The sequence below is a fragment of the Pieris rapae genome, chromosome 9 (assembly GCF_905147795.1).
Source record: "Pieris rapae chromosome 9, ilPieRapa1.1, whole genome shotgun sequence".
Classification (NCBI taxonomy): Eukaryota; Metazoa; Arthropoda; class Insecta; order Lepidoptera; family Pieridae; genus Pieris; species Pieris rapae.
Window position 1 is genome coordinate 7,532,261 of NC_059517.1, and position 16,629 is coordinate 7,548,889.

At 32.3% G+C, this 16,629-nt stretch overlaps 3 protein-coding genes across 6 annotated transcripts; all 3 read right to left on the reverse strand.

Moving 5' to 3' along the window:
* Window positions 1-86: 86 nt before the first annotated feature.
* On the reverse strand, window positions 87-2,985 carry LOC111000053 (ring-infected erythrocyte surface antigen). Its single transcript, XM_022269388.2, has 9 exons — window positions 2,943-2,985; window positions 2,695-2,808; window positions 2,261-2,404; window positions 1,919-2,111; window positions 1,248-1,849; window positions 1,067-1,119; window positions 889-991; window positions 596-669; window positions 87-353 (listed from the first exon to the last, which is right to left on the reverse strand). Exons 1-9 carry the CDS (start codon window positions 2,946-2,948, stop codon window positions 335-337), a joined length of 1,308 nt encoding a protein of 435 aa, XP_022125080.2. The 5' UTR covers window positions 2,949-2,985; the 3' UTR covers window positions 87-334.
* A 1,531-nt stretch (window positions 2,986-4,516) lies between these two features.
* Window positions 4,517-7,842, reverse strand: LOC111000045 (pro-resilin-like). Of its 2 annotated transcripts, none has more exons than XM_022269374.2 (6): window positions 7,800-7,842; window positions 6,402-6,463; window positions 6,098-6,238; window positions 5,730-5,823; window positions 5,062-5,148; window positions 4,517-4,820 (listed from the first exon to the last, which is right to left on the reverse strand). In XM_022269374.2, the coding sequence occupies exons 1-6, from the start codon at window positions 7,803-7,805 to the stop codon at window positions 4,578-4,580; spliced, it is 633 nt and encodes a 210-aa protein (XP_022125066.2). In that variant the 5' UTR covers window positions 7,806-7,842; the 3' UTR covers window positions 4,517-4,577. The 2 variants fall into 2 exon arrangements, with proteins under 2 accessions (XP_022125066.2, XP_022125065.2); XM_022269373.2 differs by having other exon boundaries at window positions 5,062-5,196.
* A 2,763-nt stretch (window positions 7,843-10,605) lies between these two features.
* Window positions 10,606-13,635, reverse strand: LOC111000051 (pro-resilin). 3 transcript variants are annotated; one of them, XM_022269385.2, is made up of 7 exons: window positions 13,486-13,635; window positions 13,158-13,185; window positions 13,031-13,083; window positions 11,573-12,544; window positions 11,369-11,501; window positions 11,069-11,203; window positions 10,606-10,922 (listed from the first exon to the last, which is right to left on the reverse strand). In XM_022269385.2, the coding sequence occupies exons 2-7, from the start codon at window positions 13,167-13,169 to the stop codon at window positions 10,809-10,811; spliced, it is 1,419 nt and encodes a 472-aa protein (XP_022125077.2). In that variant the 5' UTR covers window positions 13,170-13,185; window positions 13,486-13,635; the 3' UTR covers window positions 10,606-10,808. The 3 variants fall into 3 exon arrangements, with proteins under 3 accessions (XP_022125077.2, XP_045485610.1, XP_022125076.2); XM_045629654.1 differs by having other exon boundaries at window positions 11,369-11,498; window positions 13,482-13,635; XM_022269384.2 differs by having other exon boundaries at window positions 13,482-13,635.
* Between the last annotated feature and the right edge of the window lie 2,994 nt (window positions 13,636-16,629).

Consider the following 16,629-nt stretch of genomic DNA (forward strand, 5'->3'; position numbering starts at 1 on the left):
ACTTGAAAAGACTTTGTAGCCTTCGCTACAGCCTTTACAATTTACATCAACAAACTTACGAGTTGGAAGTTATAATAATAATTCAAAGTTTTTTTTCCATTATATTATACAAGTACCTACTAGTTAATTCTTCGCCGTGAACCGTGCGTTACTGTTAGCTGGTAGCCCTAGGGCTGTAATCTTTCTAATGTTACTATAACATACTAAGTGAAATAACTAATTTAAGATTGGATTGGTATTTTAATATTGGATATAATACTTAAATTAAAAAACTAGTCAATTTAACATGCCGTACGCACACCGTTGTCTTGCTTCGCCCGTAAAAGTATGTCGCTTAGTGGTTTTTAGTAGGCCTGGAAGGAAACAAATCATATGTATGACCCGAAACAAGAATTTAGTCAAATGTTTACAAAATGCTATAATTTTAATTACAATTAGAAATAAAACTCTGAGGTCTAGTTAAGTGTAGGATTTAACAAAAACTTGGCGAGTTACAAAAAAACCTTAGAAAATAAAGCATATCATTAATAATATTCTTATTAATACTATACATTTATATAATAAAGCATATTAGTGGTAGTAAGTAACAACTTACTTGAATTTTGGAGAAAAACGCCTTCTTCTTGTTTCATTCGTAGATTCAAAGGATTCAGCTTCTGAGATGAGTTCCTGAAAAAAGGTAAGCAATTCATATCGACCTGTAGTCTATAACTTACGTATTATGCAAATAAAATATATCCATTATAAAAGCCACTTAAGAGACACGACAAAAAGATTTGAAAATCTTAATAGAAATTTCTTCGATAATTTCCTTTTTTATTAAAAGCCTAACGTCAAAATCAAAATAATCAATATCTACGATGTAACCTCAGTCAGTCAAATCAGTACCTCTGATGTTGACCTAGCTAGTTCGTCCTCCTTGGGAGGTCCGTATTCCTTAAATCCAGGTGGTCCGTACTCTAGAAATCCTTCAGGGGCTTGCTCCAAAGACCTTAAATAATAAAGAAATGTTAATAATATTAAGGAAACACTATAAAATTAAATTCACTTCACACATTCCACTTACCCTGAGAATTCTGGATATGATGACTCCTCATTTTGGCTTTGAGTTTTCTCAACCTATAATTGCGAAAAGTTAAATAAAATAAACATACCAGTATCTATAAGTAAATTCTTTAAAATTGTGTAGACTTCATACTAATTAGTAATTAATTAGTTTATATTATATATCTTAGTAGTAGTATTACCTGTGTTTTATCGTTGTTTACATAAGTCAATACCTCTGGAATGTTTTGAACAACCTGTTCAAGTGTCTTTTGTTCATTTTCTTCGGTTTTTTCATTCGCTTGTTCAAAATGTTCAGCATTTTGGGTATTTTCACTAAAGTTTTGAACGTTTTGTTCGACCTGCTTTTCTTCAACGTTCTGTTCACTTTTCTCTATTTTTAAACCACTTTCTTCAATTTTTTCGATATTTTTAACAATGTTTTCTGAAACCTTTTCTATGGATTTTTCATAATTTTGTACAATTTGTTGGACAGTTTGTTCTAATTCTACTTTAACGGCAGTCAGGCTGTTGAGAGATTCAGTAGGCTCTACCAAATTATCTTTGGTTTCATTTGTAGTTGAATCATCGGTGCTTGCAACATCTGCTTCAACTGAGTTTTTAACATCTGAAGTAGTTGTTATTTCGACAGGTAATGGAGTCTCACTTACAGAAACATCCTCATTTTCAAGAGAACTAGCGGTAAGTGCTGATTCTGAGTTGTCTTGAATAATTAGTATTGGAACTTCAGCTAGTATCGTTGTGGTTTCAATAAACTGAAGTTCTGTCACAGGCTCTTCTTGTGCTAGAATATTAAATACAATTATTATTAAAGGCAACTTAGTCTTATCAGTAAAGGATAATATAAAATTACCTTTTATCGTGAACGCTTCAGGAACATCATTTGATTTTTCCACAAATACTTGTTCTGTTACTTCCGCAGGCAATTCTGTTGCAATCAAATCTTTAGATTCTTGGATTTTCGGGGGTTCAATCTCACTTGAAGCATCAATTCCAGAAGGTTCCGAGCCATTTAGGGTTTCCTGTTGCAATTTTTCTGCTGATGTCTATATATAATATTAAATAAGACAATATAATCAGTACAATAGTTACCTACAATAAGACAAGAAATACACGAATCATGATACTAACAAAGTTAACGATCCATAGTTAGTTATATTTAGAAAATTATCATTGTCTCTAATGATATACTTACAAATGTAAGGTCAATGTTTTCACTTGGTAAGTCCTGCTTGATGACTTCCTGGGAAAACTTCGGAGGGCCGTATTCACGAAGAGAGTCAGACCCAGAGGCTTCCGAACCATGTAGAATTAGATCTTTAAGTGGATCTGTTGAAGCCTGTAATAAAATTTGTATAACGCGACTATTTATATTCTTCAATAATATATAAGACGTTCTATGGCCTAAAATCCTGTCCCTATCTTATTTTCTGACCACAAATACTTTCGTTTCTATATACTTAATAACAAATAGTCAGTTCCTAATGATGGGACAAAAAAAGGAGGTACTTCTACTAATTTTAATCACCCTTTATTAACGTTCAGCTCCCCGACTAAACGAAATTTTATATTACGGACACATATGCGTTTATCAATCATAAAAATATAATATCCAATTATACAAATTACCTGTTTAGTTGGAAGATAGAAAGCGGGGCCGTCTGGTCTCCAGCCACTGGGAAGGTACGGACCAGACCCACGAGCGGAGACTGATCCTAGGGCCAAACATAACAGAGCAAGAACCTGCAAACGGGGAAAATTTACTCAACAACAACAATTACTACTATTTTGCAATTGGAAGAATTTTTTCGTTTGGCAAAAACAAAGGAGGTTCTTCAAACTACGCATCAACGAATAAAAATATTTAAAAATAATACCTTCATTTTTCCAAGCCGTTTGAAATCCTTTGGTGTGTGTTGAATGATGATATCGCCAAAAAATTGTCCGTATTTATAGTCCACTTGATCGATATATAATTAAAAACAAACACACAGAACATAACAAATATTTGACAGAACAAATTATCTAGATTGCGAATTAGAAGAACGATTCAAGGCTTTCGTGTATGTAGGAGTACTAGTAGTTATAAGAAAATTATTTTAATATTTTTATACCTTGTGTGCAAGACAAAAGACTTTGTCAAACAATAAAATATATTGTGCTACAAACTTCAGCTTTTCTATTGTATATAATGTCTTATTTTGTAATATTCTCGTCATGGGAACATATAAAAATCAATAGTTGTGTTTATATATGGGTATGTCTGACAGACTGATGTAATTAATTAAAAATCAATGAGATTTTTCCCAAGGCATAACTTATAAATTCTTACATGAATCTGGTCTCAACATCCGCAAGTAATAGTAAATAAATTTCATGAATAAATATTTAAATCCAGTAGCTATTTCTATAGATTTTCATTGAATGACTTTAGTTATTTTGTAAGACTTTCAGATAAGAAAACGATGTTACGAATATTAATGTAAATTTTGAGATCTTCCAACGCTTTGTACAGAGAAGTATTGTAATAGTAAAACTTATCTGTTTAATTGTGTTCTACTAATGTATAAAACCTAATCTGTTTTAATCGATCTCGAGTACAGATGTTTACAGGTTCTTCCTCTGCTATATTGTGCTCTACAATCAGTCTCGGCCCATGAGTCTGGTCCATACCTTCTCATTGGCAGGCTACTAGACGTCCCGCATTAAATCTCTTCACTAAACAGGTAATTAGTATAATTGGATATTACATCTTCATGAATTATAAACATATATTATGAGTATAAACTTATATTGAATTTACTATTTAGGCTCATTACTATCTACTATCAGCATTCAGCCCCAGCCATTGTGTCTCATATTCTAGTATACTTACACTGTTCATAAAATAGTAACATGCGTTTAAATACTAGTTGTGCCAATGAGTCTGGCTCGGAAGACAGATCACATAAGAACTTGTACATATCTAAATTTTTCAAACAAACCGATGTATTAAACTAGACGTGCAATATTGTGCTGGATGTATATTATTATAACTGTATATGAGCAATTTTAAACGACAATAACGAAAATAAGAATTCTGTTCGTAAAGCACATTCCCTTTTTACGTGTTTAATTTGTATTAGTGAGTTTGCTCACGACCCAATTAATTTGCTAACGATTAAGTACACGATAATGCTTTACGCAATTTTGATGAAATCATTGTTTTACTCTTTGATTATATAAATGGCTTTTTTATACTTGTGGAGTTCGTGAGATATACACGTGTGTATTAAAAGTATTGTATGTATCGATTCAGAACAAAACTATGCGTTTGGCTTAGTTATAACTTTACTAAGTAATATAGCAATTTAAAATTACAATAAAAGAATGTCTTTCATATAAATATTTATTGAATATTGAATCATATATATATTTTAAATAAATATAAACATAATAAATATTTATCGATGTAGTAAAGGTTGATATTATTAATTTAAACAGAAAAACGGAAGCATTAAAAAGTAAATTAGTCAGTAGCCGCTACGCGCGCTGCCATGGTTACCATGACCGCCATTAAAACCGTTGTCATGGTTACCAAAACTGTTGTCATGGTTACCAAAGCCGCTGTCATGGTGATGACTACCGCCATTAGAATCGTGTTCGTGTGTCCCGCGATTTTGGGCGTTTACATCATAACCGGCTCTTAGGTCTTCAGTTTCTTCATAGGATATTTGAGGCTTGAAACCACGTTCGTCTGCTTTGTAGCTTACAGTCTGAAAAAGAAATAAACATACGCCATAAAAACATGATTTTAAATTACGGTACCTAATAATTGAACAATGTATTTCACTTGATATCATTTATGATTACATATAACGTATAATCTTTATTATTTATTTATTTGATCACATATTTAGGACAGGAGAAATACCTGATATAAATATGAATATATTTATATATTATATAGCCTATAACATGTAAACACGACCCAAAACAATCTTACAACACTGTTACCTGTTTTCTACCATCAGGCAAAACCACGTGATATTCTCCCTCTGCCGTCTCTTCCTGTCTCTCCTCCCGATGACCAAACTCTGTCCCCTGTAGGACGTCATTAACCATGTAGCCAAAATTGTAGTTGGCTGGCTCCTAGACAATTAGTATTAGTACCATTAGCAAATACCTACCTACTATAAGTAGGTAAGGAATTAAATGTTATATTTTTTATATAGTTGTAAGAACTTTTACTAATTTAATATGTTTATTCAAAAATAACAGTTAATTGAAATTTTGAAGTTACGCAGGGCCGGATTAAGGGGAGGGCAACCGGGTATACAGCCCCGGGGACTTAAAAAAAATCCGACTAGTTAACATTAGTTATCAACTAGAATTGATAGATTTTTATATGTTTGTTATATACTAATATAATCTACTTTGTTTCACAATAAATTATTGATTAATAAAATTGACAGAGTTTTTTCTTTAATTCTTTGTGGAACATGATTTTAGGCCTCCATTCCTTTGTTGCCCTGAGGCCTCTAAATGCGGCCCTGAATATATGTCTTATGTGACGAGACGCAAACCAAAATAATCAGTGTAAAGGATTACTCTATAGAGGCCTCACAGGGTTAAATATCCTTGATACAATTCCGAAGTTTGATGAGTCTCTTTGTTGTACTTACACTACTCTGTTCAAAAGCGTTTCTGCCAACGGCGCTATCATAGCCATGTTGGTTTCCATTGAATCTTGCTATGGTATGGTCGTGAGTACCGCTTCTAAAAAACAATAGACGTGTCATAATACGGCTTATGAAATATGTATTGGTGACCGACTTTTGATGATTATTTGTAGATAAATACGTTATATACATATCAAATGAAAACTGTATGAATTCGATATACAATCGACAAAAACTAAGCAATTAAATGTATAAGTAAGTTAGGTAAGGTTAGGTAAGTATATACATATATTAATTAAACTCCATTATCATTAATCTTTTCTCAACTATTTTGTTTTTACATAGACTATTCTTATAAGGTGAGTACAGACCTTGCAAAGCCATTTGAAAGTCCCGAGCCAGGTAAAGTCCTAGCTGCTATGATTTGAGGAGCAGTACCAGCTTGAAAAGCTGGACCTGAAGGTGGTCCTTGGCTGTAGCCAGCCCTTCCACCAGGTGGAGGTGGTAGGTAGCTGAAAAAACGATTGAATTTTGAAACAAGATTATTTGCAGCATTATAGCTATACAAATTTCATTGAAATCGGCATGGCTAGTTGTGCCTAACTTATACGTCTCTTTCAGTCAGATTATGTTACCGCTGTGTTAAAAAGAGATAAGTATGTCTATCGTGTTTACCTTTTAGAAATCGGTGGTTCAGCAACCACGGCCAAAGCGATGACAGCAATGATCAAGAAAGTCTGAAAGTGAGGCAAAGATTTTAATATTATCATATTGTAGCGTATCGTTGTTACACACTAAAAATGTACATATATTATATTGTGTAGTACTATACCTATTGTGTAGTATATTTTTTTATTTTTCTATAAGATTTTGATGTATGTGGCAACATAAATACAGGACACTAAGAAAGAATAAAACATACGTCACTCAGAACAGAGTTTTAAGATGAGTGAGCATGTATTTTTTCCCTTGAGCGTTTCTATAATAATATAAGTTAATTACTGTTGTTTGTGAAGAATAAAGAAATTAACAAAGATAAAAATGGGTTGTGATTTATAACAAGATAGAACATCCCATAATATCTTTGTTAATACATAAAAGTTTGCACCAGGTATAAACTTGAGTAACGTTTAAATTTTTTTGTTGAATAATTTTATTTACTAATCTGACCCGTTATCCTTGACCGGCGGTCGTATATGGGGCTCATATTTAATGGAGGTACTTAACCGGATAAGGTCTCTGTCCTGTATATTAATCTGCCAGGCTATAGTAAATCCTAAAATCTGCTACAATAGGCTCCCCTACTGTAAGCAGCCACAAGGAAGTTACAAAATTACTTTACCTTACTTAAAATTATTTCCAAAAAAGAAATAAATATCCAAAATAGAAGATAAACACGAGGTGCACTAGGATTCCCTGTGTCGTAAACAGTCTCTACCATGTGACATGTTATCGGTGCTTGACATAATAATTTCTAAATATCACCTACATTTTATAATTAAAACTTATTTTTTTCCAACTTCGATTTCGTTCTCTTTGGAGTAGAGACTCTTGGGTCGTGGGGTTCAAGTGCTCAGGCGCTAATTAAAGATTTAAGTTGGCGCCTGGTAGAAAGTACCAGTGACCACAGAGCTGGTGCATTCCTCGCTCAACGAATAAGAATTGCAATACAGCGAGGAAATGCTGCCAGCGTTACAGTTACACTGCCACAGGGACCAAACTATGTATTTAAATTTATTTTGTTTTTCTTTTTAATTATTGTTATGATTACTTTGTAGATTATGATAATTGTGAATACTGGGTAATTGATTGTAAATGTGAAATATGTTTACAAAAAAATTACTTAAGTTAATTAAAATATTGTTGCATTATATGAACTTAACAAAAAACTAAACAAAGTTTTTTTTTTCAGTTTCATCGGACATATTAAATATTTATTTTATATTAATTATATAATATACATTTGGATAATTTATTTTATTTATCAAATAAATAAATAATAATTATATAACCGAGTTAATCTCGTTAAAACTTTCTAAATATTAATTGTATACATTCTTATAGTAATCTTACCTTCATGGTGTAAGTTGGAACACAATGTAACTAATGTATCTGTTTGTCACTCATCAAAGCTTTTATACAATGTATCACTTGATGAGTAGGGGTTGAAATATTAGTTGTCATTAGACTATAATAGAGACGTCAAGGCAGTCGCGAATGATAGAAACAGAAAGGAATAGAGTCGGAATTATTTTTACTTACTAATTTAACTCATGCTAAACTTTTCATCTCTTTAATGGTGCACTCGTCAGTCGTTACGCGTCAGTCATGGTCAGTTCCTGGTTCATATAACTATTTTCTCCTTTTGACTATCCTGCACATCAGAATAGTACTGTTGCAGAGTGGATTCAGTTGTTGCCCAAATTAAATCGGTCAATCGGGAGAGAGAGCCAAGCCAATGTTATCCCTAAACATGGTCCTGAATGGCAAGCCTTAATATAAACAATAGAAGAATAAAAACTGTATACTAATCTGTTCATTGTTGTAACCAAAAGCCGGAAAAATCTAAAATGTGGTAGCGCTAATGTTTTTTGCAAGAAACAATTATTATATCTGACTCCTATGATTTCTTTGTTCCTGGGGTGCATCCACAACGACTTGGGATATTTGTCATCCTTGGCTGTGACCTTACTCTACATAAAGCTTAAATTCATCTACCAAAAGCTCCATAATATCATAAGCATATACTATATAAATGAATTATTATTAAATTCAATTAACTCTAAATTATTGTAAACGAACAACATATCAAGACACATTTTCGTTATTTGAATGAAAAGTTTGAAAATTGGAATCTATATATATATAATGAAGTCGTTCTGCTTGAGCTATAAGTAATTATATTTGTTACTACAAAGAGTTGGGTCTTAAATATTTATTTCAGCGCAATTGATAATGCTCTAAAGTCTTGACAAATTTGTCGTTATAGTTAGAGAAGTGAAACGCTCGGAAATGAATACTAAAATGACCGTTTATTGCACGAAATGCTTTTGAAATGAATCTTTGAAGTAACAATAAAGAAAATATGATCCGCAGAAGAATCCAGAAGAAGCAACTCTTGCTGATACCTGCAACGGATTCGTTGCGTTTGCAGTTATGGAGGTTTTGGTTGCTTAAATTTTATTGGTTTCTGTTGCTAGGTCCCTGCAGTTACGTGTTATACATATCTTTATTAATAGAACAAAATGCAAACAGGCAAAGACTCCTGATCTGATGTTAAATTATAGGGCAGAGGGCATTTGTTTTAAATGCAATTATATTTTTGCAAGGTTAATAATTATATTTGGGATGAGTATAACTTAGTGTTTTTAATTTCTTCCAGAGTTTCGATAGTTTCCGACAACAGCTATCAGTGATTTACATTTGTTAAGTCATTTTTATAGTCGATAAATCAGATTTGTATAAATTAACTCAGGTAACAACGCTCGATAAATTGTGGTTTCTAATCTTAATTAATTTAATAAGATTTCTGTTTATTTTTATTTCCTATCATAGTAACGTTTTATTTTAAAGTACTGATATTACATATCTTATGATTATTTTCCTATGTAAATAAGTAACGATAAACTAATTTCTTATCTTAACTGCTATTTTGACAGTCAGCGACATCTAGCGGTTCTTTACATTTGACTTTGTTTTGTAGCAACATACTTATTACCATACTAATTATCGACATATTAAAATCAGCTGCGAATTCGCAAAATAAAAGTGAGGAAATCAAAGAAATATGTAGTAAAACTGTGAAGGCACTATGATACCGTACATCTTTTAAAAGCGATCACGATTTGGATTCCATATCATTGTTATCTACTTAAGCATAATTTGAAGATATATCATAAACTCGCTATTGTACTTGTTAAGAAATATAATTTATCATATAGTCTTTTCTCTGTTACCCCTATCATCAACCGAGGGTTTGTCGTAAACGTTAATTTTACTATTAAATTTAATCCATATCGTAATTTTTTAGTAAAAAAAAAAATAGTTTCAAACTGAAAACACAAATTAAGTTATAATATTAATTAAGTAATATATGTATTATTTGCTCTTAATAATAATTTTATTGGTATAGGTTTAGGCACGTTTATAACAATCAGGTTTACGAATTTTCATTGTTTAATAAGTTACACATCTTATAGATATCTTATAATATTAAATTACATCTTAAAGAATTTTAAAGTGGATATAGTAGATAATAGTTTTGGTTATCTAATTATTGTTAAAGAGTCTATTTAACCTCACAGATATTAATCATATATATTTGCTCCAATATAGTGTAGGTACAATATTTTTTTATAGATAGATACAATATTTGGTTGCATATTCTGCAAGTTCTGGCGTACAAAAACGCCATGACATCAAATTTCGTCTTTAGACAATTTCGAAATTCTGTAATGTACTGTTTAGTTGTAAGTAAGCTATAAATGTTACTTAATGTTAAAATAAATCACTGCCATATTTACTATAGGATTACTTTTTTGATCTATACTGAAAAGTAAAGATGATTTCTATTTTTTATTTATTTTCTCTCTAATCGGCAGCTCATGTCTGAGCATTGTGGTCAGCAACGAAGCATCTAGAGCGCACTATCTGCTTCCACCGGTTTCTATCCAGCGCTTCCCTTATGACCCTGTATAGCTTTGAAGACGATGAGTCTTTCATTTGATCGGTCCATCTGGTTGGTGAACGGCCACTTGATCTTTTGCCTTCTGTGTTACCAACCACGATCAGTATCTCCCAAGTTCTCATCGATTTTGAGCAATGAATTACCGGTCGTATTTATATATTATTTAACATTTATTTTAATAAAAACAAAACATTAAATTAAAATGTGTTTATTTTCCTCAATGTACAAAACACATTTCCTTAGACACTAGTACATATTTTTTTACATTTTCATTTTGCGATCAATAAATAAATTGAGTATTTCACACTTATATCATGTCAAGAAGTTAAAATCTATTGATTTCTCTTAAAGCTTTTATCGTTACGTAAATAGAATCTTTTTAATTGTGTACGTGTTTAGTACGGTCCGGATTTAGCTAAATTAGATGCGTTTTCATCGTATCCCAGATCGACTGCTTCTATTGAGATACGGGGTCTAAAGCCTTGGTCATCTGCTTCGTATTCAACCACCTGAAAACAAAAGAAATTTTTACTTATTAATTGGTACTTATTAGACTTTCGTAGGCATCGAAAATAGATTATAAAAAGTGGAGAAAAAAATACATTTAAATACAATTGTGATAAAAATATTTAACAGTAGGCCAAAAGTGTAATACCTGTTTGGTACCATCGGGAAGCACCACAAAGTAAGATCCTTCAGCCTTGTTCTCTTGTCTGGTCTCTGTATGACCGAAGTCACTTCCAGAGCGAAGATCGTTAACTTTGTACCCAAAGTCGTAGTTGGCTGGCTCCTATTGATGTTAAGAATAAGTTAAGCACTGACATTTTACATACTTTTTTGAGTTATCGATGAAGCTAAGAGTCAATCGAAGAATTTTAAAGTTTTTTAAAAATTTTGAAAGAAATTTAAGAATATATTTTAAATTTTTAATAATTTAGTAAATCCTTATACAAACTTGGTTGATCAGCTCATCCAGAGCATTTCTTGCATAACTGTACCCCTGACCGAAAAGACCGCTGTTCACATCAGGAACTCCGTATCCAGAGGATGGCATTGCTTCACGGCTCGGTGGAAGATAGGATGTACTGCTAGAATGACATTCCGATTAAAGTTTATGAAATTACTAAATTAATATATTGAAATGCACCCTTAAACATACCTGGGATATGCGTCGGATCTCACTCTAGCATCATCAAATGATTTTGCATTAGGTACTCCATAAGTTTCTGAGGGTTTTATTGATCTACCGCCACTTGGTAAACCATACTGAGAAGACAAACGAGGAACCCCGTAACTTGTAGATACCGTGTTTTGTGCAGCGCCAAATCTAGACATCTTTGAGTAGCTATCGGACCCTGAACGTGGTACTCCATAAGTTTGGGAGATACTTTGTGACCGGAAAACTGGATTTTCTGTTTGTGGAACTCCATATTCCTTAGAAATGGTGTCAAATGATCTTTGCAAAGGCGCTCCATAAGAATTGGATGGGAAAGAAGAATCAATCGATTTTGCAGCTACATTGAAGTCTTGAACTCTTGAAGTAGGGATATTTTGTGGTTGAAATACACCAAACGAGTTAGGTACTTGGCTTACCCGAGTCTTTGCGAATTGAGACTTAGCGATGTTTTGAGAACGTGATTTTGGCACACCGTATTGTCGGGTCAAATCGCGCACAGATGTATCAATGATACGGGCTGGTGCTCCGTACTTCTGAGATAGCCTTGTTGAAGGAAGAGTTTTGGCTGCTACATCGTATTCTTGAGGCACATTTCTTGCATCAAGACTATATTCCTCTTGGGCATTTAAAGTACTCGTGGGTAATCCATATTCTTGAGAAAGTGTTCTCTCTGAGTTATAGCTGTCACCTGAACGTGCCGATGGTACACCATATTGCTGACTTGGTGTAACATAATCACCTGAATATTCAGAAGAATCGAAATTTCGAGGAACTCCATATTCCTGGGACAGACTTCGCTGCGCAGGTAGGTATTGTTTTGAGAGACGTGCATTTTCACTTTCTGGAGTGCCGTAAGTTGTTGCTAATTGCTTTTGAGTTCTTGCACCAAAACCTGGAGGGCCATATGTATCGGAAGGAGATCGTTGAGCAGCGTAATCGGGATAGGGATAGTCTCTGAAAAACGTATTACAAAGCTTACAAATTTCTCTTTATCATTATTTGGAAAGTTATTACTTTAAAACACCTTTAACAAATTGAATGCTTAAATAATGGATACAAAGTAATAGCCGGAAAGCAAAACTTTTTATAGTGAATTTTGATTAAGTAAATATGAATGTTTGAAAATATGTATGAATGTATATTATTATTTTTATTTTTTTTCGGAATCATGTGCTACATGGTACACAGCACATTGGGTGCCCAATACTCAGATCCAAGGTAGGGATTGATATGGTCTTAAAATGAACGGGACGCTCTCACGGATTCGAGTGGGCGGCACTGCTACTATGATCCCGCTCCTCTCGGGTCCAAGAAAAGAGCACTTAATGTGTTTTTTAAAAAGCATACGCCTTTTGAGAAACTTCTTCATCATCTTTAGTATGCTATCTTTAGCATTGTTGTAAAAAATTTCTTTATCTTAAAACTGATTTAATTACTTACCCAACGGGAGGTTCAGCCAATGTATAGGCACTTAAAAGGACCGCGACTAAAACCTGTAAGAATATTAATATCGTGAGCTTTTTAGAATCATATATACTTCTATACCTCTCCTCTGATGGGTACATACCTTGACCTTCATGTTTATATGGTTTAATCTGAAAAGAAACTTTTATGTTAATAAATTTGACTATCAAATAATAATAAATGCTTGTATATTAATAAGTAATAGTGAATGACATCTAATAGGGTCCATTACTCTATCTTAAGACTTGTGTTAGTAGACGTCATGAATGAGTTGAAAATTCATTTCAATTCATTCAGACGTTTGAGAATAATATATAAAAAAATCTCTAACGATTTTAATTATAGAACAGCTTAAGTATATATATATATATATATGAAGCTTAAGTATATGTATAAGTATATATATATAGCGTTGTACCAAAAATACCTACTTGTTGCAGATTCACAAGCTGATTACTGAATGGTATCAACACCACCTCACCATCTATTTATACTAAGTACAATTTGACAATAATATCCTACCAGTAGGTTATATGAAGGGTTCTTTATACGGAATTATATGCTCTATGCATGAGGAATAGAGTTTAAGATATAATGATTCAAATTCAAGTGTAAGTGATGACACGCTTGATCTAAATGTATTGTTAAAATCGATAGTATATACAGGATATAAAATATCAGTGGTGAAATTGTACTACGGTCATAGTTTTTTTAGAACAGGGGGAAAACGGGCAGGAGGCTCATCTGATGTTAATAGATACTGCCGCCCATGAGCACTCTCAATGCCAGATGGCTCGCGAGTGCTTTACCGGCCTTTTAAGAATTGATTCGCTCTCTTTATGAAGGACTCTTAGACGAATTGGTTCGGAAATTAGAAGATTTTCAAGTTTTCAGCTCAGTTTTCTGTAACAGCCGCCATGGATCAATTTTATATTGTGTTACAATCTGAACTACTGGGGTAATATTTCTACCATGTTTTTTTTATTTTACTGTGACTTTTCTTATAGCAGTTATTAATTTGATAATAAATAAAACAACATAAAAAAACTATTTAAATAAATAAGACTATAATTTTCTCCACTGTTATGTTATGTTCTATAAAACTCATATTAGATTAACATTGCATCTTTAGATCTTCGGCTAAATTACGACTGTTAATATGACGAATTAGAATAATTATATATAAGCTATGTTTGGAATTGCTATAAAAATCTACTTTATTGATGACATGAAAAACTACTTTATATGTGTCTTTATACATGAAAAACTATTTAGTGACTTCTTACTAAACTGGGTCAAAATAATTTAAATTTGTATGAGAATTTAGATTTTTATATTATTAATTAACAGCTATGCTAATTTACTATGCTTTAAATATTTGGGAAAATAGGAATTGGTTTTTCTGAGAGATTTAATACAAAAGTTCCGCCCTCAGTTTCAATATGTTAATTTCCTCCAGACACCTTAGCAAAATGAGTCTAATTCCGTTACAGATTATATACAGATTATAATATATCATCAAATTTTAAAAAATGCTCTAAATTCTAGCGTAAATGTCGTTCATTCAAGCGTATTTGTTACTTTTTAGCGATCAAAATACGGTTTCATACTGTTTTATCGATATGGTATTTAAAATTCTGTATTATTAGTATTTGAATAATAATTATTTTTTTCCAACACTAAAGTAAACGTAGACAAAAATACAGTATTTACATACATATACCGTTTATTTCTTAACCTACATAGTAATAATAATTAAAAATTGATAAATATAAAATTAAAATTTGGTTCCTGTGGCAGTGTATCTTTAATGCTGGCAGCATTTTCTCAATGTATTGCTATACTTATTCATTCGTTGAGCGAGGGTAGCACCAGGGCTGGGGTCACCATGTATAATGTTTAAATATATATGGGTAGTAAATAAAATAATACCCTTTTTTCTTAGCCGAAACAAGATAATCCCTACATTTAAGATTCGTATAATTATTACACCAGAAATTCTTCTTAAAAGGCTTACGTTTTCAAATGATTTTGTCCACTAAAGAACTATTTGTATAGAGATTATCAGGTGAAGAAATTCTTAACGTTTTTGACCTAGAAAGTTTTGAGAAGCTTTTACCGAATTTGGCGCGCTTAGCGCTTAGAAGACGTGCAAACTTTAAATCAAAAAGTCGCATACCAATATTTTTAAGTTTACGCTGTAGTATAAAAGTCTTAAATAGTTATTGTCAATATATAAAGGTATTTATATATTATAAAGAAATAAAAAGGTTGGTAGGACAAATAAAATAATGAATTACTAATTGTATCTAAGGGACGTCAGTATTATAAGTTGACACAATAAAAAAAATCGACTTTTTCACACTTACGGTTATATCATTGAACAATTAAATAAAATTTAACTTTATTATAGCACAGATAAGGTCAATTCTTTAGTTTACAGAACACATAGTAAATACGTTAATTCATAATAACTAGGATATCGTTAAGTGTAATTTCAAACTTAATTAAGTGTAATTTGAAACGTAATTTCAAAAATATTCTTCTCTCAAGGGAGTCTTACGATGACATTCTGCCCTTGGAAAACAAAAGAATCATTTTTGTCTCATTTACAGGACAATAATTTGAAGCTTTCCATAGCAAATTAGGAGCAAGGACGACTAGCTTTGTGTCACGACTTTCATTGTTATCACATTATTGTGGTCGCTATACTCATCAACGATTGATCGCATTTAACAATGTATGTGTTGCTGTTAAAACATGTTATAGACATTCTGTTATTTGTCTCCTCTAACCTCTGGGCGTCCACAGCGAGTCTCCATCGCGTTAGGTCTGGAGCTTCGTCTGTTACCTCGCTTCAGGTTATTGCGGCTCTCTTTGCGAATCTCTCTCCAGATCTGCTGGCTACACGGTGTTCTAATCAGATCTTCTCGGACTAGTAAATACCCAGAATACGGCAAAGACAATGGTGGACGAAGAATGGATCTGGTGCTGTCGTGTTAGTGATTCTGTTCTTTAGAGAGATGAAATTATATAATGACATATTTATTAATATGAATATTTTTATTGTTTGCTAAAGCTTTTAGTTTAATAATCATATACATATGTACATTACATATACTGTCCAGTATAATATAAAAATATAATAAGTGTATATGATTAGATTTGAAAATAATCTTGATACATTCTATAATATTTATATTTTTATAAAACATGTAACAGACTACAAATATTAATAATTATTATTATGCGGTCCGTTTTAAATTTATTAGTTTTGTTTGTACTACAACATACTGTTATAGCCTAAATGGAATGGTAACAGGTGGTCCCTAAACATTACGGCATGTGACATAAAACTGTCCCAATCACACTATACCCTACATTGGGACTATTTGGAACAGGCGTCAAAGTTTTGTCTCTGAAGCGTATTCTTAAAAAATACAATTAATTTTGCCCAACTGAATGAAATAAAGATAGCGATGGACGGACTCCAGTTCTGTGACATAATATACAAATAAGCTGGTGCTTTCTTCGCCCATCGAATAAGTTTTATATTGTAAGATTTAAAAAATACA

Bases quoted from the DNA above. Each gene is read 5' to 3' on its own strand.
- LOC111000053 (XM_022269388.2), bottom strand. The intron at 1,120-1,247 runs GTAATACTACTA...TCGCAATTATAG, and splicing joins TAAACAACGATAAAACACAG to GTTGAGAAAACTCAAAGCCA. The intron at 992-1,066 runs GTAAGTGGAATG...TTATTATTTAAG, and splicing joins TCATATCCAGAATTCTCAGG to GTCTTTGGAGCAAGCCCCTG.
- LOC111000045 (XM_022269373.2), bottom strand. The intron at 5,824-6,097 runs GTCTGTACTCAC...ATTGTTTTTTAG, and splicing joins CTTTCAAATGGCTTTGCAAG to AAGCGGTACTCACGACCATA. The intron at 4,821-5,061 runs GTAACAGTGTTG...TTTCTTTTTCAG, and splicing joins TGCCTGATGGTAGAAAACAG to ACTGTAAGCTACAAAGCAGA.
- LOC111000051 (XM_022269385.2), bottom strand. The intron at 11,204-11,368 runs GTTTGTATAAGG...TAACATCAATAG, and splicing joins TGGATGAGCTGATCAACCAA to GAGCCAGCCAACTACGACTT. The intron at 10,923-11,068 runs GTATTACACTTT...TTTTGTTTTCAG, and splicing joins TTCCCGATGGTACCAAACAG to GTGGTTGAATACGAAGCAGA.